This window comes from Morus notabilis, unplaced genomic scaffold, assembly GCF_000414095.1.
Source record: "Morus notabilis unplaced genomic scaffold, ASM41409v2 Scaffold502, whole genome shotgun sequence".
Lineage (NCBI taxonomy): Eukaryota > Viridiplantae > Streptophyta > Magnoliopsida > Rosales > Moraceae > Morus > Morus notabilis.
This window is the reverse complement of record NW_010364639.1, coordinates 179,814-203,015: the sequence shown is the minus strand read 5'-3', so window position 1 is coordinate 203,015 and position 23,202 is coordinate 179,814. Positions and strand designations below refer to the sequence as shown.

At 34.8% G+C, this 23,202-nt stretch overlaps 3 protein-coding genes across 4 annotated transcripts in view; all 3 read left to right on the top strand.

Annotated features, from left to right (window-relative positions):
• The first annotated feature begins 3,230 nt into the window (after positions 1 to 3,230).
• On the top strand, positions 3,231 to 7,683 carry LOC112093211 (histone H3.v1-like). Of its 2 annotated transcripts, none has more exons than XM_024171261.1 (10): positions 3,231 to 3,404; positions 4,005 to 4,059; positions 4,312 to 4,544; positions 5,127 to 5,244; positions 5,635 to 5,712; positions 5,800 to 5,923; positions 6,021 to 6,499; positions 6,608 to 6,753; positions 7,098 to 7,187; positions 7,302 to 7,683. In XM_024171261.1, exons 2-10 carry the CDS (start codon positions 4,039 to 4,041, stop codon positions 7,411 to 7,413), a joined length of 1,401 nt encoding a protein of 466 aa, XP_024027029.1. In that variant the 5' UTR covers positions 3,231 to 3,404; positions 4,005 to 4,038; the 3' UTR covers positions 7,414 to 7,683. The 2 variants fall into 2 exon arrangements, with proteins under 2 accessions (XP_024027029.1, XP_024027030.1); XM_024171262.1 differs by having other exon boundaries at positions 3,232 to 3,404; positions 6,611 to 6,753.
• A 1,337-nt stretch (positions 7,684 to 9,020) lies between these two features.
• LOC21399167 (probable starch synthase 4, chloroplastic/amyloplastic) lies at positions 9,021 to 17,104 on the top strand. Its single transcript, XM_024171275.1, has 19 exons — positions 9,021 to 9,139; positions 9,638 to 9,671; positions 9,807 to 9,870; positions 9,998 to 10,126; positions 10,647 to 10,851; positions 11,433 to 11,567; positions 11,856 to 11,960; positions 12,058 to 12,156; positions 12,350 to 12,479; positions 13,217 to 13,267; positions 13,358 to 13,468; positions 14,050 to 14,159; positions 14,369 to 14,537; positions 14,990 to 15,076; positions 15,406 to 15,477; positions 15,792 to 15,905; positions 16,537 to 16,598; positions 16,692 to 16,788; positions 16,901 to 17,104. The coding sequence occupies exons 1-19, from the start codon at positions 9,021 to 9,023 to the stop codon at positions 17,018 to 17,020; spliced, it is 2,013 nt and encodes a 670-aa protein (XP_024027043.1). The 3' UTR covers positions 17,021 to 17,104.
• A 1,500-nt stretch (positions 17,105 to 18,604) lies between these two features.
• The window catches only part of LOC21399166 (probable sphingolipid transporter spinster homolog 2), an 11,020-nt gene continuing 6,422 nt past the window's right edge, over positions 18,605 to 23,202 (top strand). Inside the window, exons 1-6 of the mRNA XM_024171258.1 lie at positions 18,605 to 18,826; positions 19,165 to 19,296; positions 20,025 to 20,126; positions 20,268 to 20,372; positions 20,488 to 20,563; positions 20,693 to 20,767. Coding sequence (XP_024027026.1) covers positions 18,771 to 18,826; positions 19,165 to 19,296; positions 20,025 to 20,126; positions 20,268 to 20,372; positions 20,488 to 20,563; positions 20,693 to 20,767 — 546 coding nt within the window. The 5' untranslated portion in view covers positions 18,605 to 18,770. The remainder of the gene's footprint in view (positions 18,827 to 19,164; positions 19,297 to 20,024; positions 20,127 to 20,267; positions 20,373 to 20,487; positions 20,564 to 20,692; positions 20,768 to 23,202) is intronic.

The following is a 23,202-nucleotide window of genomic DNA, read 5'->3' as shown; positions in this document are numbered from 1 at the left end:
AACCAATCACACTGACATGCAAACGACGTTATTCTTAAGAATGACTTAAAATAAGAAACAACAATAGCATATTGCCATACACGACACCAAAAACGACGGTAACTACACAACATATCCATAATTTGCATGTTGAAACTAGGCCAAAAATTGTTTTAAGTACTGTTACTTAAAAATTGTTTTATGTTATGTTTCGTACGTGTCCTAAATACCATCCGAAAAATGCAAAAACGACATGCTCGAACCATCAGTCCTTTCTCTGTCCTTTGTAACCTTGGATGAAATGCATATTAATCCAGGTTTTTATGTGTCAAATTTATTTCCTTACAGAGATTAGAGCTGTAAAATGGGTTCAGTCGACTCTCCTTAGCACAAGAGTATGACACAGTCTGGCATGACATGGTATGTTAATTCGTGGCATGACCAATCACATGTGTTGTATTGGGCTTAACACTCCGTTTGGTAAGAGAAAAAGAAAATAAAATGAAAATAAAACACATAAAAGAAAGAAAATGTGAAAGAAAGGAAACAATTGATTTTTCTTTATGTTGTTTGATATGATGAGATGAAAGAAAATATATAATAGGAGGTTACATGACTATTTTCTTAATTATTTTATATAAATTTGGCTTTGAAATAGGGGTAAAAAAGTTATTTTAGTCATCAATGTGTGGATTTAAGTAGGCCTTAGAACAATATTTATCCACCATATTTTCATTTCCCTTCTGTCTTCCTTCCTAACAAACAATCCGCTTTATCATTTTCTATTCAACAATCTCTCCACCCACTTCCTTCATTCATCTTTTTCATCATACCAAACATAGCATAAATATTGAGCATGTTAGGCTAAGCACAACATGACACGGTACAACACGTCGAGACCTTCTCTAATACAAATATTAATATTAATTGTATATTTAGTATTAAAAATTGTGATATTTATGTTATTTTTATTTTAATACATAATGCTATTTGAAATGTTAAATCTACTTTTTTCATAATTATTAAGCATTGAAATTGTAAAAGTGAACTTTTATTTTAAAAATAATTAAAAAATGTAAAAGTTGCAATAATTAAAAAGTGTTAATGCCAATTGAAATGCTAAAAGTGTAAATGTTAATGCCAATTGTATATATAGTATTAAAAAGTGTGATATGTATGTTATTTTCATTTTTGTTCTAATGCATAATGCTATTTGAAATGTTAAATCTATTTTTTTCCATAATTATTAAGCTTTGAAAGTTGTAAAAGTGAACTTTTATTTTAAAATAATTAGAAAATGCAAAAGTTGCAATGCTTACATAAAAAAATAAACATTTCAACGAATAGCAATCAAATGTTAAATTTTCCACATGCTATACTTGGTGAAAAATTTACCCCAAAGTATAGCATATGAGAAATTTAGCACAATAAATAGCATTGCATTAGAGAATATTTTTTGCACTCAAATGTTAAATTTATAATTAAGACATCAATTATAACATTGCATTGTAGAAGTGTGTCATTTTTAACACTAAATTATACTTTTTTATTTCATTTTTTCTTCAATTTACAAAAAAAAAAAAAAAAGTATGATATAAATGTGTGAAAATTGTGTTGCTTATACATTGGACTTTCTTACTTACTAGTTGCTATAAAAAAAATCAATTTGAAAATACAATCAAATATATTTTAAAAATAAATGATCTTATAATTAATTTTTATACTATTTCTGTTATGTGTATTTAAATCATTTCTAAAAAAAAAAAATCAAAATAGTCCCTTCAAATTTAAGAAAACAAATGTAAAATGATAAAAACTAACATTATTATGGGTAAGCACCGTTAAACACGTGGGCAAAACAATTGACTTATAAAGTGATAGGTCAATGTGATATGTAGGTTTAAGTTGAAATTTACAGATTGACATGACATGACATGAATAAATAGTGAGTTATGTCAAGCACGACACGATATCGTGATTGTGTCTAATTAAAATAGATCATATTGGCACGATACGACCTATAACTAAGGTACATTCGAGCTTTCCTTCTATTTTTGGAGGAATATCTTTTATTCCATTTCCACAAGCTTTTTGTTGTAACTTTGAGATTTCCTGATGTGATTGTTAATGTTGTGGAGGATGAGTCTATTACTTTCATCACTAGCAAATATTGAAGATTTTTAATTCGTCAAAAAGACTCTTTTCATTGTTGATATTTAAATTACTGACGAACAGTTTCGACAACTCGATCTAAATCTTTTTAGAGAATCATATCATATCATATCATTACTCGTATGAGTCGATTTTTTTAAATCACAGAGAATGATGGAGATCCTAAATAGAATTCTTTTAGGAGTTAGAATAATTTTAGAATATAAATTATTTTATTTAATGTTTCATATGTTAAATTTTATTTGAATTTGGTTATTTTATTAAGAATTATATTTGCTTTTTTTTTTTGAAGAAAGAATTATATTTGCTTTTTTTTTTTGAAGAAAGAATTATATTTGCTTTTTTTTTTAAGAAAGAATTATAAGTCCGTTTAGTTCGCTGATTCGAGTTTTTAATTCAAATTGAGATGTGACTTTATGTGAGAGTTTTTTTATTGTAAAAAAAAAGTTAAATGTGACTGTTTCTGAGAATTTTTTACTGTAGCAAAACTTGAATTCTAAACTCGAATTGGTGAAATGAACGAGACCTATATTTGCTTTAGGATTCGACTCATAGTAGTTTTACAATTTACATATCTATTAAGTATTAATAGGCCACTCTATTATCATTTTCTTCACATTTTACTCTCTGAATGTTTAATTTATGAATTCAAAATTATGATTCAAAATTATTTTCATTTTATGTGTATTTTTTAAGAAAAAAAATACTATAAAAAATTATAAATCATAATTTAAAATAAAAAATGAATACACAAGGCCCGTTCACTTCGTTGATTCGAGTTGAGATGTGATTTTATGTGAGAACTTTTTACTGTAATAAAAAAGTTAAATATGACTGTTTCTGAGAATTTTTTACTGTAGTAAAACTCAAATTCTAAACTCAAATTAGTAAAGTGAACGGGGCTAAAATAAACATCCCACTCTACATTCCAGTTCTAATCAGAAGGGTCGAACTGAAGTCTGGGTCAAACTGTTTTAAAGCGCCAAACAGCAAAAGGAAAAGTAAAAAAGTGAAAATAAAGAATATAATAATAAAGGAAAATTGGGGGTGCGCACTACACCCGCGCACAATAGCATCGATCGCCTTTATTTCTGGGTCCTTCGGTTTCCCTTCTTCTATATCTCCGTTATCTCCTTGTCCACAACTCCTCTTTCGCCATCTTTCGATTCACGCAGATCTCAGATTGCTTCATCTTTGTCTCTTCGAGATTCGCTTCGTCTCTCCACGATCGTCCTCTGAATTCGCTCTCTTCTGTAAGTTTCGTCGTTTTTTTGGCATATTTTTTGTTGTTTTTGTTCAATTGAACGCTATTTTCGTTGTCCCGATCGACTCTGATGGGTTTGGATGTAGTTTTCTGTATATGCTGTGTTTTTACTCCACTTGATCGGTTTAGTGCAATCAAGTTTGGGGCTTTTTTATTGATTTTGGTGAGGATGGGGATTTAGGGTTTTTTATTCGATGATTTTGATCAGAATTGGATAGGATTGCTGATTTTTTGTGGGGGGTTTTGTTTCATTTATCAGTTAAGGCAGTTGTAAATTGGAGATTCGCTTCGTCTTAGCTCGAACGTGCTGTGAAATCCAACACTTTTGAGCAAAATTTCGTCTTTTTTTGTGTGGCATATTTCCCGGTATTTAATTCAATTTAGTATTATGTTCATTGTATTCAATCGGTTCTGATTGCTTCGGGTGCTCTTTTTTGCATATGAAGTGTAATTTGATGCAATCGTGAAATCTAGTTTTTTTTTTTTTTTTTTTTTTTTAGGGAAATTAGGGCTCTGGATTCCACGATTTTGGTCAGAACCAACTGGGGTTCCTTAATTTTTGATTTTTACCTTTTTTTTTTCCTTACAGGTATGAGCAAAAGCAAGTGTTGATTGGAAAAGCAATGCGGGGATACGAGGAAGATGTTAGTGCTTAGCACTCTTGGAATCTATATCTTGGTTACTCAGGCCCTGTTTTTGTTTTTTTGTTTTTTGTTTTTTTTTGTTTTGCGGGTTCAAGGGGAAAACTCGAACTAAAATTCAAATTTTGTTAGAGAAAACACTATAGTACAAGCATTGAATTGTAATTAGAACTGTGAAAAGAACGGGGCCTTGCTTTCTTACTCCATGAATTCTTTTTCCTAATTCTATTTTATTTTCTCGGTGTGTTTTTGCAGGAACTGCATCCAGCAATGGAAGATGAGTACGCTGATTATGAGGATGACGGGTATGGACAAGAGGAAGAAGAAGAAGAAGAAGAAGAAGAAGCTCCACAACCCACCAAGGAAGAGTTGGAGTACCTTGAGCTGAGGCAACGTTTGAAAGAACGATTCAGAAAGAAGCTTAAGAATGATGGCGGTTCTACTCCCAACAATTCTAGTGATAGAAAAAGAAAACTTCCAAATGATAAGTGAGTGGACAACACCTTGTGTTGATGGCTTGAGGCCCCTTTCTGGTTCATAAAAAATAACTTATGTCATGGCTAGTCTTTTTTATGAACTCGTCAACTTTGATCTATGTTTCAATTTCGAGGGAAAGAATTAATAGTTTCAAGGGTTACCGGTTCAGGGCATATATCTTTTTCTGAGAGCGTTTTCTAGTGTTCTCATTGGCTGAACAATCAGGCACGTGGTTTGGTGCCATATAGTCTGAGTTTCAAGTCCTTAGGGCACCTACCCGGTGAATAACGATGAGTTTTCATGTTTCTCAAAGATTGTAGGGTTTTGATGGGGCTTTGCAGTTTTGTGTCAAACTCAAGCCAAGTGCGCTTTTGGCTACTCTTACTATAAGTTCTGTATTTTCCTGGAAGTTTCATAACTCACATCTGACTCAATTTTAGCCACACTTTTGTGATTTTTTCTAATTTATTCTTCAATGATGTAGACTATTAAGGGCTGATGCTTATGTAAAGTTTATGTAGTGTCATGATTATGTGGTTGTTATCTTGCTGAGATGCATAATATAATCTAAAAGTATACTTTGCTTTTTTCAGTTTTGGATCATTTTTTGGCCCATCTCAACCAATTATCTCTCAAAGAGTAATTCAAGAAACGAAGTCTTTGTTAGAGACCCAACATCTGACATCCAAAGTTTCGAATTCTGCCCATCCAGTATGTATCATTATTTATCTGTTTAATATACTTGATTCTTGCTTCGTATCTTAGGACTTTTAAAACTGAAGTAGATTTTTATTATTGAGATATAAAAAAGTTAGGGATTCGAGGACAAAATATGATTTTGAAAATTGGTAAAAGGATAATAGGCATAATTATTGGTTAAAAGTAGGACATAACGGACATTCACAGTAACAGCTTCAAAGTTCAAACCAGGAATGTTCCTCCAAGGCTGACAAAATATGATTTTCGGAAGCAAATATATAATGAAACCCACCCTTTAGAACTAAAGTCTTGCTCATTCATTTTCATTTACAGTGAAGTTGAAGGTTCTTTTTGTATCTTAGTTTATAGATTTTATCTCGACAGTCTGATTTTCCTTCTCAGAAAAAAAGGAGCTCTAGTTCATCCACTGCAGGATCAAAACCTGGAGTACATGACAAAAAAGCCAGAGTCTTGAATGAGGTAGTTGGAGCATACTGTTCTTCATTTGGAATTTAAGTTACACGCCTCTGTGATTTGGTGAGTTTGATGGGTTTTTGGCACATGCAGGTTAAATCTAAAGTCCAAAAACTTAAGGATACGAGAGATTACTCCTTTTTGTTGTCCGAAGATGCACAGCTTCCTGCTCCAGCGAAAGAACCCCCACAGCGCAATGTCCCTCTTCAAAGTGCTGGTAAGTTGATGATTTACTACATCTTATCTATCTTTCAGCATGTGTACATTCTATTTTCATTGAGGAAACTTATACAGGTTTTTTGCTGATGTTGAAGATACGAGACTTGCTCAAGTACCGGTTAAAAGCAAACAAGCATTGGGAAATAATGGTAGACAAGTTCATGGAAATCATGGAGAAAGGAAATCTGTTCCCATGAATGGACACCCATCTTCTAAAGTAGGCTCTAATAAATTACCTTCAGCAAGTAGGCCCAATTCGTCACAAACGGATTCTAGAAAACAGCATAGTAGCAACAATGGAACTGGGCCTGGTCGGCCTTTGGCACCAAAAGGCATGCCTTCAAAGACTCCTACTTCTATGGAGAAGAAGGTTGCCACACCTGCTGCAAAGAGTTCTGCCCCCAGTATGCCGAGACCCAGTATGCAGAAGCCGCCTTCTTCAAAGCAGCAGCCCTCTATATCAAAGCAGCAGCCCTCAATATCAAAGCAGCAGCTAGAACAGAGAAGGGAACTACAAGGGTCTACTAAGGCTAAAGTGTTGCCTAAACAGCCAGCAGGATTGTCAAGACCTCAGGTTGCCTTTACTTACGTTTTATAACCTGTTTGCATGGTCAAATTTTCATAAAGCTACTTTGATGTTTATTGAAAGGTTAACGACGTCCATTGTGTTTCGTGACATTAGCAGATAAACAAGCCTCAAAGACCAATTTCATCACACCCTACATCTCACGACAACCGCCCCAAGAAAAAGCCAGTGAGGCGTTACTCTGATGACGAAGATGATGACGAAGGTCAACAAGCCATTAGTATGATCAGACAAATGTTCAGGTAATTCCTCTCGTCTTTCAAAGTTTCATTTGCTAACAGATTTAATCTTCAGCACGATAAATTCCTCTACTCTTTTGGTAGGGATGCTAACTTTATACCGAAACTTCCTTTTCTCTTTCTGGTTCTAATATGAATACAATAGTCCTTTGACTGTGAGCTAATGAGAGTTTTAATTATTATTATTATTATTATTATTGAACAATTTTATCAATATGTTTCCCTTTTTTTTTGGCGCATGATGTAAGAGTTGTAAGTTTACTTGCACCTTCCAATGCTTCTTGTTGTTGAATTTTGAATCAAAGTATTGTAAAGCTTGATGACTAAATCTAGAAAATCTTTTTCAGGTATAATCCCAATAAATTCGTTGACCGCGATGACGATCTTGATAGCATGGAGGCTAACTTCGATGATATTATGAGAGAGGAGCAAAGAAGGTGAGAAAGTGTTCTACAACATGATTGTTTCCACTCTATGTAGCACATATTTTATCCTTGGAATTTAAGTTATATTCGTGTTTATGATTTGGCTTTTATCGTCCCAATGTGCAGTGCGAAAATCGCGAAAAAGGAGGATGAGGAACAACTTCGGTTGATAGAAAAAGAAGAAAGATTGGAAAGGTTGGCCAAGTCGAAAAAGCTAAAGCGTAAGCTTGGGCAGTAGTAGTCGCAACGACTGACGGTCTTTTAGGAAAATGTCTAAGATTTTTTTTGGGCATCATCCATTTGTTTTCCCTTGTTATTTTAAATGGCCCCCTTAGTGTTTCTACTTTTACATTGTTCACCACTTGATTTGTTGTAGTTGGAAATTTTTTTTATCCCTCTTGCCAAAATGCAGGTGAATTGTTGATGTTAGTTATCTCTTAGTTTTAGTCAATGGTATAAAAATAACATAAGTGAATGAGGGAAAAAAAAAGATGATTCCTGTTCTTGAGTTGCTGACTATGTCCATTCTTTTTTGTTGCCAAGGAAGTGAATTCAAATGGGTAGCGCCAATTCGGATAAAAGAAATAGAGGACAACAATTCCAAAAAAAAAAAAAAGCTCTTTTAAGGGGAAAAAAGCTTTTTCTTGATTAATGACAGCACTTCTAAAAGAAGAAAATGAAAAAAAAAAAAAAATTGTTATTTGGATTTTGGATAACAAATATTTGAAGTCATCATATAATTCGTGTTTACCTTAATGGTGGGTTTGGTATGAATGAAAAGTGAAATTTTAGGATGAAAATTAGGAAGTCAGATTGTATGGTAGAAAGGAAATTGTGAAGGAAAAGAAAATTAAATGAAAATTTTTATTGGTGGATCTCACTATATTTAATCCCTCTAAAAGTTGGTGGATTTTTAGAAGGAAAATATGAATAATTACAAAAATAAAGTTAAATTATTGAATTGTCCTTATTTAGGCAAAAAAGTAATTACACTAATAATAATTTTTTCATCCTTTTAATTTCACTTTTAATACTAAATAAGATAAGGTAAATTCATTTTCTTTCTTCTCTATCATACTAAACAGGAAAAATCAAAAATTTTTTAATCTTTTTAATTTTTTATGCATTATAGTTTTCCTTTCCCTCCTATTTTCTTTCATTCTTACCAAACAGAGTGTAACTGATTACTTATCAACCAAAGGAAAAAAAAAAAAAAGAAAAAAATTCTTGGATCGAATGGCTGAGGATCGTTTATGGCAGAGGCAGAGCCGCAGAGCTAGATAACGTCCAGTAACGGACTCCAACCGTATAAAAAATGAATTATAACCTCTTTTTCAAAAATTAATTAGACAATTAATTGTTTCCGTTACGCGGGGATTCGTGAGCTTTTTTTTTTTTTTTTTTTTTAAAAAGAAAAAAAAAAAAAAAATGCGGGCCCCCCCCTTTTTTTTTTTTTTTTTGTAAAAAGTAAAAAAAAAAAAACAAGTCTGGGGTCCCGTGAATTTTTTTTTTTTTTAAAAAGAAAAAAAAAAAAAAGAAAAAAATTCTTGGATCGAATGGCTGAGGATCGTTTATGGCAGAGGCAGAGCCGCAGAGCTAGATAACGTCCAGTAACGGACTCCAACCGTATAAAAAATGAATTATAACCTCTTTTTCAAAAATTAATTAGACAATTAATTTTTTCCTTTTCGCGGGGGGTCGTGCGGTTTTTTTTTTTTTTTTTTTGTAAAAAGTAAAAAAAAAAAAGCAAGTCTGGGGTCCCGTGAATTTTTTATTTATTTAAATTTATTTAATTAGTAATGCGCGCGTGTGTGTGTGTGTATATATATAGACTGGAGAATAGAAATGGAATTGAGGGGAGTGAAAATGAAGGCGTTGATAAGCACTGCGACGATCCAACGGTCTCCCCGTTTGCCTCAGCCTCTTGTTTCCGTCAAACCTCGATTTGCTTCTTCCTGTTTGAGGTGATTCGCAGAGTTTCATTTCACTTCCTTCTTTTGCCATTCGAATGTTCAATCTTCTTTGTTGTTTTCCTTAAATAAATGCTTTTTTAAAATGGTTCTTTTTCATTGCTTTTTGCGGAAAAGAGCTTTGAATTTGTTTGGTCCACCGTGTGTAATTTGCTGTTCTTTTTGCGCTACTTTTTGGCTTTCGCTTCGCCTTTTGCTATGTTAGGATAATGATAAGAGGCATAATTTAGATACTCCACTTCTGTGTGTGTGTGTGTATATATACACGTCTTCGTATACTTGTATATATGAGTATACGCATGTACACAGGTACTCAAAATTCGTGGAATTTTGCTTAGGATTAATGACTCATTTATTTATACTCTCCTCCCAAATGGAGTAAATAATTTGATCTTTTTCCTCATTTTTTTTGGGTCAATTTTTTTTTTTTTTTTGATGTTTTTTCCTTGTCTTAATTTCCTTATCAACAAGTTTGATCTTTATGCCTCTTAGGTTGGAAGGTCACGGAAATGCAGACATTTCTCAGGTATTATAATGGTTGCTATCTATAAATAGCTTTTTTATGTTTATGCTAAGCGTCTTCTTCTTCTTCTTCTCCGTTTTTATTTTTATTTTTATTTATTTTTAATTTATGTCGAATTTGTGTTTGAAATGATGCAAGTCGTCGAATGGAGAGGAAACAAAGCACAATGAGATTTGGCGACTCTTCAAAGAAGCTCAGCAGAGTAAGTCCTCCTGAAATTACAACTGGGATTTTTTTATTTTTATTTTTAAAAAAACTAACTTGTTTATCATCATGTTTTCTTTGTATTATTTATGATACATTACTTTATACTGTTTTTATCACTACAGATATTTTATACTTGAACAAACAACGCCTAAAGGCCGTGGAGGAGCTGAACAGGATAAACGAAGAGAATAAGTTGCTGCTTGATAAGATAGAAGAGTTAGAGTTGGGAAAGCAAGCTTTTTTTGGAAAAGGTACTCTTTGAAGAATAATGCCAGGGACAAATTTTAATCCCATTTTTTTTCATACCAACTTACATGGCATGCTGGTTGTCGTTCTTTTATTGGTAGGTGCTTAAAAAACTGTCACATCAATTAATAATAAGATATTAGTTATCTATTGGTGAAAAGATTAGGACTCACCCCACGTAAGTTGAGACTAGAGTTGGTGTCCCTAGCAGTGCTTATTGTGGAATCTTGATCTCGTGATGTCCAAGGCAAAGTAATCTATCATGACTAGTTACAGAATGTACATTATTTTGTAGGCACCTTTTATATTTCAACCTGTCATTCTTTATGAATACTCTAACTAAAAGCAATTGCAAATTTAAATGTTGTGGTAGACTTATTAAGAATAAGGAACCACTAAGCTATATGGTCCTTCGTACTTGCACTTAGTTTAGTTTATCACCCAAAGACAAATATTCTTTGTGTTCATTTTCTTTTCGAAGACTTAAAATTGAACCAGTGCTTTCTAATTCCTGATCAATGCCAGATAAACTATCATTATGTTGGGAATTGCTGCTACGGATTGACTCTATGGCTCTGACTGGCGTCATTACCACCAGGGAGGCATCTGATTTGAGGAGGCTGATCATGGATCATAGAGTTAGTGTCGATGAGGTTTTCATTGACACGGAGCAAAAGAACGACGTTGAGTTTCTAGCAGAACTTCAGCATTTCTCTGACAGAAGCAAAAAGTATTGTCATCTTTTAGATATTTGAATGTCTTTTTGTCCTTTCTGTTACTAATTTTCAGCTTTATCCCTTGAAAATATGTGTGGACCATATACTGAAGTATAGTAGAGTATCACGTAAGACACACTTAATTCTCTGTGTAGGACTTTTGCCTCCGGACTAAGTTGGAGCTTCTATGCATGCATTCACAAACATGCAATAAGCATGTTTCTCTGACGCTTTATGGATTCAGTCATCTTTAATAAGTAATTGTCGTTTATGCTGCCTTGGTACTGCAACATAGAAAAAACGATCAGTGGGAGTATCTTTAGAACAGCTTTTACACACTTCACTAAGTCTCAAACACTCTCCTGTGTATGAAGTAACATTCATGGATGTGATTTTGAAGTTTCTTAGTCATATTTCTCCTTTTAAATTGTGAATTTTTTTCCTGCGTATGTAATTATTTAGTTTATGTTTTTTTGTGTTGCCTTTCCTTTCTTTGTTTGCTTCCTCCTCCCTTCTGTTTGCTCCCTCTTCCCTTCTGTTTGTTCCCTTCCGCTTTCTATGTTCTGACAATAAAGTTGCCTATTGTTTTATCCAGGAATGCACTTCACATTGTCCACATATGTACTGAAATGGCACCATTGGTCTCCGTTGGATCATTGGCATCTTACATAATGGGCTTGTCTCGTGCATTACAGAGAAAAGGACATTTGGTGGAGGTTATATTACCAAAGTAATCAAGGGACCTACACTGTTATTCTAGATTCATTTTCAGCAGACTTAATTTGCAAGCAGTCCGCCAAAATAATTTTTTTAATGTGCTTGAGCAAATTGTCGTAACATGATGTGTATAAGAGACTATCATTTTTAAGAGATCATCATTAGACCTATAAGATGATTAGATAGCTTTACAACATGCTGATGAAAAAATTCTATATTTGGAGTGCACGAGTTGGTCTAGTTGAGTTGCTCAAGCAACCCCTACGCTTGTTTTGCCTAAAAGAATTTACCTTGTAAACAGGTATGTGAGCCTGGACCTAGATGAAGTGCAAGGATTGCATGAAATTGATGCAGATTCTTATTCTTACTTTAACGGTCAATTACATGAAAACAGCATTTGGACTGGGTATGTTCAGCTCTATACTTATGACAAAATTATTGTTTGGTTAGTAGAAACCGTGGTTTGATTACAATCTAAGTATTCTTTATACTCCTATTTACAGTGTTGTCTATGGCATTGGTGTTACTTTAATTGAACCAAAGTACTACTCATCCTTTTTCAATCGTGAGAGGGTTTATGGCTACCCAGATGACTTTGAAAGGTTAGTAATTGAAAGTTGCTTTCTTAACTTATTTAGCTGCCACTTTACTTCATCATCATATAATCTTTCCCACAAGAGCATTTTCATGGGTACCCTTTCATTTTATTCTTTGGCCTTTAGTAACCGTGCTATTTTACCTTGTTTTATTAATAATACAATGTTCTCTCTCCCTTTTTTTTTTTGGTTCTTTCAGGTTTTCCTATTTTTCTCGTGCTTCATTGGATTATATAGTAAAGTCCGGAAAGCAGCCTGATGTTTTACACATCCACAATTGGGAGACTGCTATTGTTGGGCCACTTTTTTGGGATATTTTTGCCAAGCAGGTGAAACTAACCATATTATTCACGTAGAATATCTTCATTTAGCATGCAGTATTTGTGTTACACTAAACATATCCTGTGTTTATTTTTACTTGCCAAATCAATTGAATAGGATGTGACCGCTCGTATGGCATTAATATGGCCTTAATGTGACTTGAATTGTAATGAAAAAATGTCACAAGCGATTGGGATGAACTTTGAGGGATCCTCAACTTAGACACAGACTTTTATAAGTCTACTTTTTTGCACTGTAAACCGTGGAAAATGTTCCTTGGCCAGAAAAAATGAGGAAACCTGCAGTCGGAAAGATGGATCCATGAAGATGTTAAATTACACGGCAGTAGTGGTTGGTTATACAGCCAGAATGTGTATGTGTATCCAGATGTGCATGGCCATGCCTGTAATAACATGGTAATATTATCAATATATAACTGTGAGTTTGAGTTTGTTGAATATATATGAAAGAAGTAGGATATAAAAAATTTTGTGAACTGAAAATGGACCAACCAAACCAAAATTTTTCTTTTTCGGCAATTGTTGTTGCAACTCTCCATGGAGCTAATATGCTTTCCTTAAAATGGGGTAATTTACTTGATTTACAGTATCCTACCTTTTATGCTTCCATAGATATCATTTTAAGGCCATGCCACGTGACACTGATAGTAATGCATGAATCCTTCAGAAGAAAGGTTGTGTCTGCTAATATTTTTCGCTATCAAATTACTCTACCTCACGTATAGGGACTTGAAGGTACAAGGATATTGTTGACATGCCACAACTTCAAACAGCAGGCAGGTGTCAAAACTTTTCCGTTCTGAATTTACATATCCCCAAAACGTGCAATTTACATTGTTTTACGTGGCCCAACTTTTGGTCCTTAGTGTCTTGAGCAACTGGATAAACTGGAACTGTGTGGTCTTGATCCTCGTAGCCTTCACCGTCCTGATCGTTTGCAAGATAACAATAAGAATCATCTTGTCAACATTTTGAAGGTGGATACTCTAGCCTATATTGATCTCTCTCTCATGCATACTTCTTCTTTCTTTACAATTTAAAACTCATTTACTTGACTTCGAATTCTATCAAAACTCCAGCAAGTTTACATTGGTTGTCTTTGTTGCTCTTTTTGATATGATAGAAACCCCCAGAATTACATTTGTATTCCCATCCTAAGTTAAAGAGAATAATTTCACTGCAACAGTATTCAAGAAGTAATTGTCTGTATGGCAGGGAGTTATTTTGTATACCTTTGGAAATTCAAATTGTTGTTTGTTTACTTTAGATTCACAGAATCTTTGATGTTTGGCTACATTAATCTTGCATTTCACACAATTACAATTAGACTCGTTTCACCTAATAATTAGATATAAACTGCATGGTATGATTATGATGTTGCACGATAAGCAGGTTTGTGAGGGAAGACCCAATTCAAAAGTTTTATTAATATATTATTTTTCATATAACTCTGCAACCCACTGAGCTTGTTCCCCGCACTGGAAAAAATCCTTTGTTAGAAGTTCCGGCTTCTTTGGCTATTCACGATTCCTTGAAAAGTTTTTCTATAACTTTGCAGGGTGGAGTAGTTTATTCCAATAAAGTTGTAATAATGTCATCCATACATTCAAAATCCAAGGTTATTCATAGTCTCAGTAACGGTCTGGAATCTACCTTGAACATTCACAAGTAAGTAACACCTGAATGCCAATCCCAATACAACATTATTTGAATATATTCCTATTCTTTTCATTGGACCAAACATTTCTCAATACAACATATCCTCAACATAAATTAGACTTGCCTTTCTGTCTTTGGGTGTCAATAATGTTCTTGCTGGGTATTCTGGAAACACGAGTACTGAAGTCATTTTCACTTGCTTTTATCATCTGTTGCAGGGACAAATTAGTTGTTTCTCCTTTTGGATTTGACAGCTCTACCTGGGATCCTTCGAAGGACGACTCTCTTCTGGAGAACTACAGTGTCGATGACATGGATGGGAAAACCACTTGCAAAGTTGCTTTACAGCAATACGTGGGGTTTTCTGAGAACAGTTCAAATATTGTCGTAAGTCCTTTTAACCGGTTTATTTATGAAATTTAGTGCTTCCTTTGTCATGGCATATGAGTTCTGTAACCTGGTAGTCTAAATTTCCATGAGATGGAAAAAGGAAATTTCTGGTGAAAGAAAATTCCGACAGTATTTAAATTGATAACAGAGGTGAATCTCTTTTCTTGGATTCATAACGTGAGAAACAAGCACAGTGGAGAGAACCAGTTATGTGTTTACCTTCCATAACATAATGGTCATGCCTGATTTGCAGCACTGTGATGTCCTTTTCTTTTTCCCCCTTCCTTTCTATGACCTAAAAAATATGAGTCACTTTATGATATATACATTTTCTTTCTCATCCAATGCTACGTTTTGATTATTCATGCTTTTCATTTTACTGAATTTTTTAAGCATTGTTTCCTATTTCTATGTAGCCTTTATTGAAGTTATGAGATGATGTTTAACAGGTCGGATGCGTCTTTGCCGAAGTTTCAGATGTTGATCTGGAAAACCTGAAAGCTATTGTTTGGAGTGCCATTGGGAGTGGCGTCCAGGTTGCTACTTATATCATATCTGTACTCCGTATCCCTTCCATTTCCCCAGCAGGAAACGCATGGTTTAGCGGCTCAGGATTCCTTAAACCCAGCTTATTATGAGGATAAAAAACTCACTTAAACACCTTACTGGCAGAAGCAGTAAGGGTAGTCCTATGTTAATCTAGAAAATATTGGTCCTTGTGCTTTGATGGCCAGGAAACAAGTAATGAACCACTTTTTTTTTTTTTCCCCTGATAAGATTCCCATAACGTCTACGTTTTGCTTTTTTTTTTTTTTTTTCCGAACTTATTTCCTATGAGTTCTGATAGTTATGTGGCTTCCTACAGTTTATCATCATGGACAATAGCATAATGCCACATGTAAACAGGGGGCTTGAATCTTTTCAAGAAGAGCTTAAGGTAGAAGCTTCTACGTCCCTTCTTTTTTTTTTTTCCCCTGTGTGTGTGTGTGTGTGTGTGTTGTGTTGGTTTTTGTTACCATCTTGTGGATACAATTTATGAGTAGTTGCATTCAGAACTTCATTTTTCATACAAATTTCATTTCAGACATGCGAAATTAATCAGAATGAAAAAGAATGATATCCTTATCAGGCTCTTGTGCTGTTTGCATATGCATTGACATCACTCTAAAATATTTATGGTTTATCTATTCAATATTCTTGTTTATCTCGTAATGGACTAAATTTCATATTTGGTATTCTTCGTATCTGCAGGACGAAGATGTACGATTTGTTCTTGGACATGATGAATCATTGTTACATTTAATCTTTGCGGGATCTGACATTATCTTGTGCCAATCTTTTCACGACCCACTCTTCCAAGTTCCTGTTAGCTCTCTCTCTTTCCCCCATATGTTTTTGTCCATTTGTTTTGCTCGACTGTTTTATTTATTTTTACCTTGGAAAGTGCCCTTTAAGTTCATCACAATTTTCAAACCAAAAATAGCTCATCTACTAATCAGTTCATTTGCCTCTTTCTTAGTACTAAAGTTGAAATTTCTTGGAATGACTGAAGGTTCCAAGTTTCGACCTTCTTGGAACATTCACTCTTTGGCAGGTTTTAAACAGGATTCATTACATACACTGATATATACATGCATAGTTTGTGTTCTTATATGCATACTTGAACTCGAAGACAGAATTCTCTTATGCAGCTCTTTCAGGGCTGCTAGCCAAATTTTATGTTGCAATACTTTATAGCTTATTTTAAAGTATGCTTTCTTATTTCCCATGCCATTCTAATGTCTGACGGTCACAAACCCAGTTTTTGGCCTATATTTGACTTGATTGTGCTGATAACCGGTATCGAGTCATGCCCAAAAGTTATTTTCTTTTGCTAGTAGCCCGGAAATCAAATTTGATTTCTTATTCATCTATGACTGAACCGTCATGGGAACCTATCCTTCTTACTCAAGTCACGTGAATTTTTATGTTTTTCTTTTATTTTTTGATAATGTAGCTTAAGGCTTTGAGATATGGAGCAGCTCCAATTGCATTAACCTCCAATAACAACAGATTCAGGTAACTCATCTTCTTCAAAGAAATTCGGTCCCTTTTTCTTTTTCTCATCCATTACTTAAAACTAATAACATTCTTGTCCTTGTATTTGGAAAGAAACTTCGCGAATCATGATAATGCAACCAATAAATTCGCAAGATTCGTCAGCTCTACGTTTGGCTCAATGTCGATCATCGAAGCCCTGGATGAAATTGTATGTTTGTTCATTATTCATACCGTTCCATATATTGTCACTCACTAAGAGATGTGGTACATGTTTTCAGAAACTAATATGTTTGAAGCTTGTTGGTCATGTCTATTTGCAGAAAACCAATCCATCCAAGTGGAAGCCAAAAATAATGGAAGGGATGTCCATGGACTTCTCATGGGATGGCGAGTGCTGCGACATTCATGTTTCTGCTTATGCATCCATAAAGAAATTGTAAAGCTTTCATAAATATACGTGTATATACATGTACATTCCAATAAGTTCATGCATATATTCCTACAAATTAATAGATTGTTTGGGGAGCACGTTTATGTGTCTTGAAAATGGAAAGCAAGCAAGTACAGTTTAACGTTAGCCTTACTAAACATAATCATCGGTGAAATATTGATAGAGTTACAGCACAACACAACCATGATGATGATAATTTGAAGCTACAAAAATTGGGGAAATCAAGCCAAATCCATGGCAACAGGAAAATGCTCCAAAATTAAAAGAGAACAATTTTGATTTCAATATCCTGATATTTTAGGCTAATCATCTCAAGGTATTTATAAATCACACACAACAATGACAATACAATAACCACTACGACATATGATGCACTAAACAATTAACGAAAATAGATCACAAAATCAAAGCTAAGTTGCTAAGCTAAAACAAATGACAATATAAATAAATGAAACGAGTATTATAGCTAAAGCTTTTCTACATCAAAATCCTATCCCATTTTAACCAATCATAGACCTTACTTATGTCAAATTTTAGAGAGAAAAAATAAAAATAAATGTTAATAACTTAGTCCCTGTTTGGTTTGTTGGTTCCAATTTTGTTGATTTGAATTTTTTTTATTTGAACAGAAAAATTCAAACTATGTAGTTTAAATTGTGGTTCGAATTGGTGTTTGGATGTGAAACGTGAAACAACTGAAAGTTAACTGCGTTGATGTCAGTAGTGAGACACCCTAAAACAATAACATTTTGGTTCTTAGAGATGATGAATGATTGGCCAAACCTTTTGTCATTGTGACTTGAATGCCGAAAGGAGAAATATGATTAGATGGATCGGGTCGGGAAAGGGAAAGGGAGGCCCATCCCCGGCCTACAAGCCCTAATAGAGCTGGCCTGGGTATGTAGGCCAAGCTCGGCCCACGGGCTTGAAGCTGCCTAAGTCAAGCACCGTACAGAAACCGCAATACACAAAAAATAGTAATAATTACACTGCTCCATGGGCAAAATTTCATAGCTTGAATTGAAATTTAACAAAATTTTTAATATAATGAATATAGTAAAAATGACATTATAATTATCATAATAATATTATATTTTATATTATAAAATAATATAGTAATTATTTTAACAATATAAAAATAATATAAAATTTTAGTATTCTTATAATATTTTAAAATTTTTGTTAAATTTAAATTTTTATATAAAAAATTGGCTATATGAGTAAGTGTACGTTTAGTTCACAAATTCAGAATCATTCTCAATTTACGTATATTTTTTGTAAGAAAAAAAACTAACGAGTTACGAATTATAATTCAAACCATAACACAAATTCTCATACCAAACACCCAGTAAACATATAAAGTAACATTTAGTTTATGAATTTAAAATTATGATTTATAATTCTAATTTTTAAAATTTAAATTTTTTACAAAAAAAAAATATTATAAAAAATTATAAACTATGATTCAGAACCATAAATAAATACATAAAATAAACATCCCCTAAAAGTTTTGGAACAAGAGAGTTAATTATGAAGACGAGTGTATCCGTTAAAACCGACAGGATGTTGGACTTGGAAGGATTGATTGCTTGCATTAAAAAAAAAGAAAAAGAAAAAGAAAAACCTAACAGAAACCTTGCAAATTCACAGCCATCTACAAAGTCATCAACTACACACAAAACAGACCAAACTTCTGAATCCAAAACCGAGGATTTTCTCGATCAAAGATTTAATCTCCAATGACGAGTTCGACCAAACCCTCAACTTCCAATCCTTCCTGGTTTACGCCCAAAAGGTACGCTTGCTACGGCCTCTTCAATTTCTGGAATTTTGCCCTTAATCTCTGTAATTCTCCCCTTAAACTTTGGACCCGTTTACTTCGTTGATTCGAGTTTGTAATTCGAGTTGAGATGTGATTTTGTGTGAGAGCTTTGTAGCAAAAAAGTTAGATGTGATTGTTTCTGAGAGCTTTTTACTGTAACCAAACTCGAATCGGCGAAATGAACGGGCCTTTGTAATTCTCGACTCTATTAAGCTCTTTTAGATCGGAATTTGTTTAATCTTTGCTGAATTTCAATGGCCGGTTGATTATGGAATATGATGGATTGTTTGTGTGCTTGTTGCGTTTTTTAGGTTGTTGATGATCTTCTGTATGATTAACATGCTGAATTACGTTGATCGCGGAGCTATAGCGAGTAATGGTGTAAATGGCAGCCTTGGTACTTGCTCCGAGACTGGAATTTGCACTTCGGGTAGTGGACTTCAGTAAGATTTTCTGCCCATGAGTATAAAGCTTAGCTAATTTGACTTCCACAAATAGTAATAGAATTCCTTTATCTGGTTGTTAACTTCTCCAAAAAAAAAAAAAAAAGAATTTCCTCTGGTGACCGGTGATATTGTGGAGACCAATTATTGCCTTACAAAACTTTATCAAGGGTACTTTAGGGTTGTTAGTGAGGCTAGAGAAAACACGAATAGTTGAGAGGTGTATGATTTTATGAATCTTGCGTGTTCGTGTTTATTTGATTTATTTTCTGCAATTATATTGCTTTCGTTATTATAGACTTGGGATGTCTAATTCTTAACAATATCCTAGGCATGAATTATTTGCACCATCATGGTACATTTTAGATCATATTTCTCTGAGACCCAAACATTTGGCTTGGTGGTTAAGCATGATATGTTTTAGCATTTGGTTCCTTAAGTGTAGATACACCCTAGTAGTTTTTCCATGGGACAGCCCAGAGAGTGGGATTTCATGACAGTTTTGAGTGGCTGTCGTGTTTCTAATAAGCCGTTTAATAGTTGGCACTCCGAATCATATACATAATAAGCTGTTTTAGATCGATTCAAACTGGACTGTGGATGGTTATGAATCTTTTTTTATCTTAATGTATCAATGGTATATTGTGCTATATGTGGTAAGAATATAAGAACCACGAGCTTTGTATTTCATGGACAACTAGTGACTTATATTATTATATTTCTTGTAGGGGGGATTTTAACTTGAACAATTTTCAAGATGGTGTTTTGTCATCTGCATTTATGGTTGGACTTCTGGTGGCTTCACCAATATTTGCAGCCTTGGCGAAGAGGTGAATACCTGCTGTAGTTTCTCTTATTTATTCATGTGTACTTGGGATTGTCTTCTTCTTGAATAAAAATTATTATTTATTTTTCGGTTTATCTTTTAGGTGGTTTAGTTTACGAGTCTTTATATCTTTCTTCCCTTGCAGCCATAATCCATTTAGGCTTATTGGAGTTGGATTATCTGTTTGGACTTTCGCTACAGCTGGATGTGGTTGTTCATTTGATTTTTTCTCAATCACGTTTTGTCGAATGTGAGTGAAAATTTGTTGGTGATTTCATTATTTTCATGTGCTCTTAGTTGCCACTTTCAACTATGTCATATTCAATGACTACATTATTGTCTATACTGTTATGTTGCCCTTCTAGGCTCGTTGGTGTTGGTGAGGCATCTTTTATCAGTCTTGCTGCTCCGTATATTGATGATAATGCTCCTGCTGCTCAGGTTTGTTTCGTTACTCGCCTTACTTTTTCTTTTCTTTTTTTTTTTTGGATTTCTAGTTTAATCTTAATTTGCTTTGTTTTCTTCAATTATTTTTGAAAGTAATACTAAACTCTTCGTCATGGGGTCTAGAAAACTGCATGGCTTGCAATGTTTTACATGTGCATACCTACTGGAGTTGCGCTGGGATATGTTTACGGTGGAATTGTAAGTTCTAATCTCCTCTACTTTTGGTTTCTTTCGCTGAAATTGGTAATGCATTTTGTTAGCTTTGTGAACCACCCAGCTACATAGATAAGAAAAGTACTACACTCTGTGCTAGTAGTAATGAATTTGCATCAGTACTTTGGTTCATTCAATGGCACACATCAAAATCTTGTACATTTTTGCTAATTTTTTGGTTGGAAGCAATTCCAAAACTATGATAGTTTCCCAAAGTGAATAACAGAATTGTATTATGGCCTAGGAAAGCATTGTCATTACTTAATACCTTTTTATTATATGTATTTTTTCCCTTTTTCCCCTTGGTTGTATTGATGATTACACAGTTTGCATAGACTGTAAAACTACGCCATTGTGTGCTCACACACACACACATGTATGTATGTATACGTTTGTTGCTGAATGCAGGAGGTAGTTAGAAGTTTGTTAGACAGACTTGTCTAATTTGTTAGTAAAACTCAAGGAGCATTATATGTAGAGGAGAAACAAAGTGATTAGAGGCAGGCATTTATTTGAGAATTGGGAGAGTCAGAGCTCTCGAATTCTCCATCAGTTCTTGTACATTTTTGTTGGTTTTTCCAGATTCTGTACTACAATTCCCTATTGATTGTTTCAAACTCTTATTGAATTTGATAGAAGAAAACCCTATGATTCTATCATTTGGTATTAGAGCATTGATCTTGGAATGGCTAAGAAACGGACGGATGGGAGGCTCGATGCAATGGATAGTAAATTGGAGGATATTAGGGCTGAATCGCAAAGATTGTCGAATTTTGAGAAGAACGTTGAGAAATTGCCTGATCTGGAGAGAAATATGGAGCTCTTGGCTCAGAGCGTTGCGCAACTTGTAAAGTTGACGGAGGAAAGGGACTGAGTGTCCATGGGGGCGGAATAACGCGTGCGTTCGTTTGCAGCGGAGGCAACTGTCGCACCGGCGATGGAGGCGCGAGCTCGAGGGGTGGACAAACGGGAACAACTATGCCGGGGGTTTCAGAGGGGCGCGAGTTGGGAGGCGGACAGACAAAGACGATGGAACCTAGGGTTTCTAATTCTAGGGTTTCTAGGCTATCTGAGTTGCCCAAAGATGTTTATGGTTGAGATGGATTTTGGGGCCGACAGCTAGAACTGCCTATCTTCCAAGGAGAAAACCCTGATGGATGGGTCTTTAGAGCTGAGGGGTAATTCTCGTCGAACCGTTTGCCTGAGAGAGAGAGAGAAGATATGCTGGCAGCATGGGTGGTGATGGAGGACGCACTCTTTTGGTACCAGTGGGAGGACAAGGATGCATGGCGGCCGTTTCGGAGTTGGAATGAATTCAAAGTGATGGTGTTGCAGCGGTTCCGACCATCGCAGGAAGGTACACCCTGTGAGAAATTTCTTGCAATTCGACAAGAAGGGATGGTGGCAGATTATAGACGACGATTTGAGTCTGGCTACCCCACTAAACGACATTCCCGAGCAAGTCTTGGAAGGGGTCTTTGTCAACAATTTGAAAGTAGAAATAAGAGCCAAAATAAGAATGATGCAGCCAGTGGGTCTTGCTCGCTTAATGGAAGTGGCCCAAAGGGTGGAAGATAGAAATGCGGCGTTGAGTATGGTGAGAAAAACACAAGGTGGCAGGGTGCTTAGGCATCACCTAGTGATGCTATTCCAGTGCAAAACTCGAACAATTTTCAGACAAAAGTTTTGACAAACTCTGATCAACAAGTTATTCAACAAAGAGAATCTCCGTTTAAGAAAATAACGGATTTGGAACTGCAAGCGAAATGGGAGAAAGGCCTTTGTTTTAAGTGTGATGAGAAATTCTCAATTGGACATCGCTGTAAGAACAAGGAGCTTCATGTGTTGATAGTAAATGATGAAGAAGAGCAGGGTGTAGGGAAGTTTGAAGACAAGAGCGATTGGATCTTTGACCCAATGGGTGTAGGTGAAACCATACAATTGTCATTGAACTCGGTGGTTGGATCACCAAAGCCCAAGACAATGAAGCTTAAAGGAGTGATATTGCAACATGAGGTAGTCGTTTTAATAGGTTCTGGAAGTCCGGCAATTGAGACGTCAATCTATGATGTTTTAGTGGGATCTAGTCTATAGGTCAAAGGGAAAAGAATTTGTCGAGAAGTGGTTTTGTCATTGCAATCGTTAACCATTGTAGAAGATTTTTTACCAATTGAGTTGAACAATTGGGATGCCATAATGGGTATGCGGTGGTTGGCGAATTTGGGGGAAATGGATGTCAATTGGAAGACAATGACCATGCCTAGGGAAGGATAGGGTGTCCTTACAAGGAGATCCTGGTTTGGGCAAGGCCTACGATTGGATAACTCAGGATATGGATAAGAAGACATTGGTGTCTTTCAACTGCACTTTCTCGACTTCCACCTTGAGGACAAGGGTTTTTTGTGTGTGTGTGTGTGTGT

Coding starts and splice junctions, on each gene's coding strand:
- LOC112093211 (XM_024171261.1), top strand. CDS start 4,039: ATGCGGGGATACGAGGAAGAT. Junction 4,545..5,126: donor AGAAAACTTCCAAATGATAA/GTGAGTGGACAA, acceptor TGCTTTTTTCAG/TTTTGGATCATTTTTTGGCC. Junction 6,500..6,607: donor CAGGATTGTCAAGACCTCAG/GTTGCCTTTACT, acceptor TCGTGACATTAG/CAGATAAACAAGCCTCAAAG.
- LOC21399167 (XM_024171275.1), top strand. CDS start 9,021: ATGGAATTGAGGGGAGTGAAAATGAAGGCGTTGATAAGCACTGCGACG. Junction 9,871..9,997: donor CTTCAAAGAAGCTCAGCAGA/GTAAGTCCTCCT, acceptor TTATCACTACAG/ATATTTTATACTTGAACAAA. Junction 15,906..16,536: donor ACCCACTCTTCCAAGTTCCT/GTTAGCTCTCTC, acceptor TTGATAATGTAG/CTTAAGGCTTTGAGATATGG.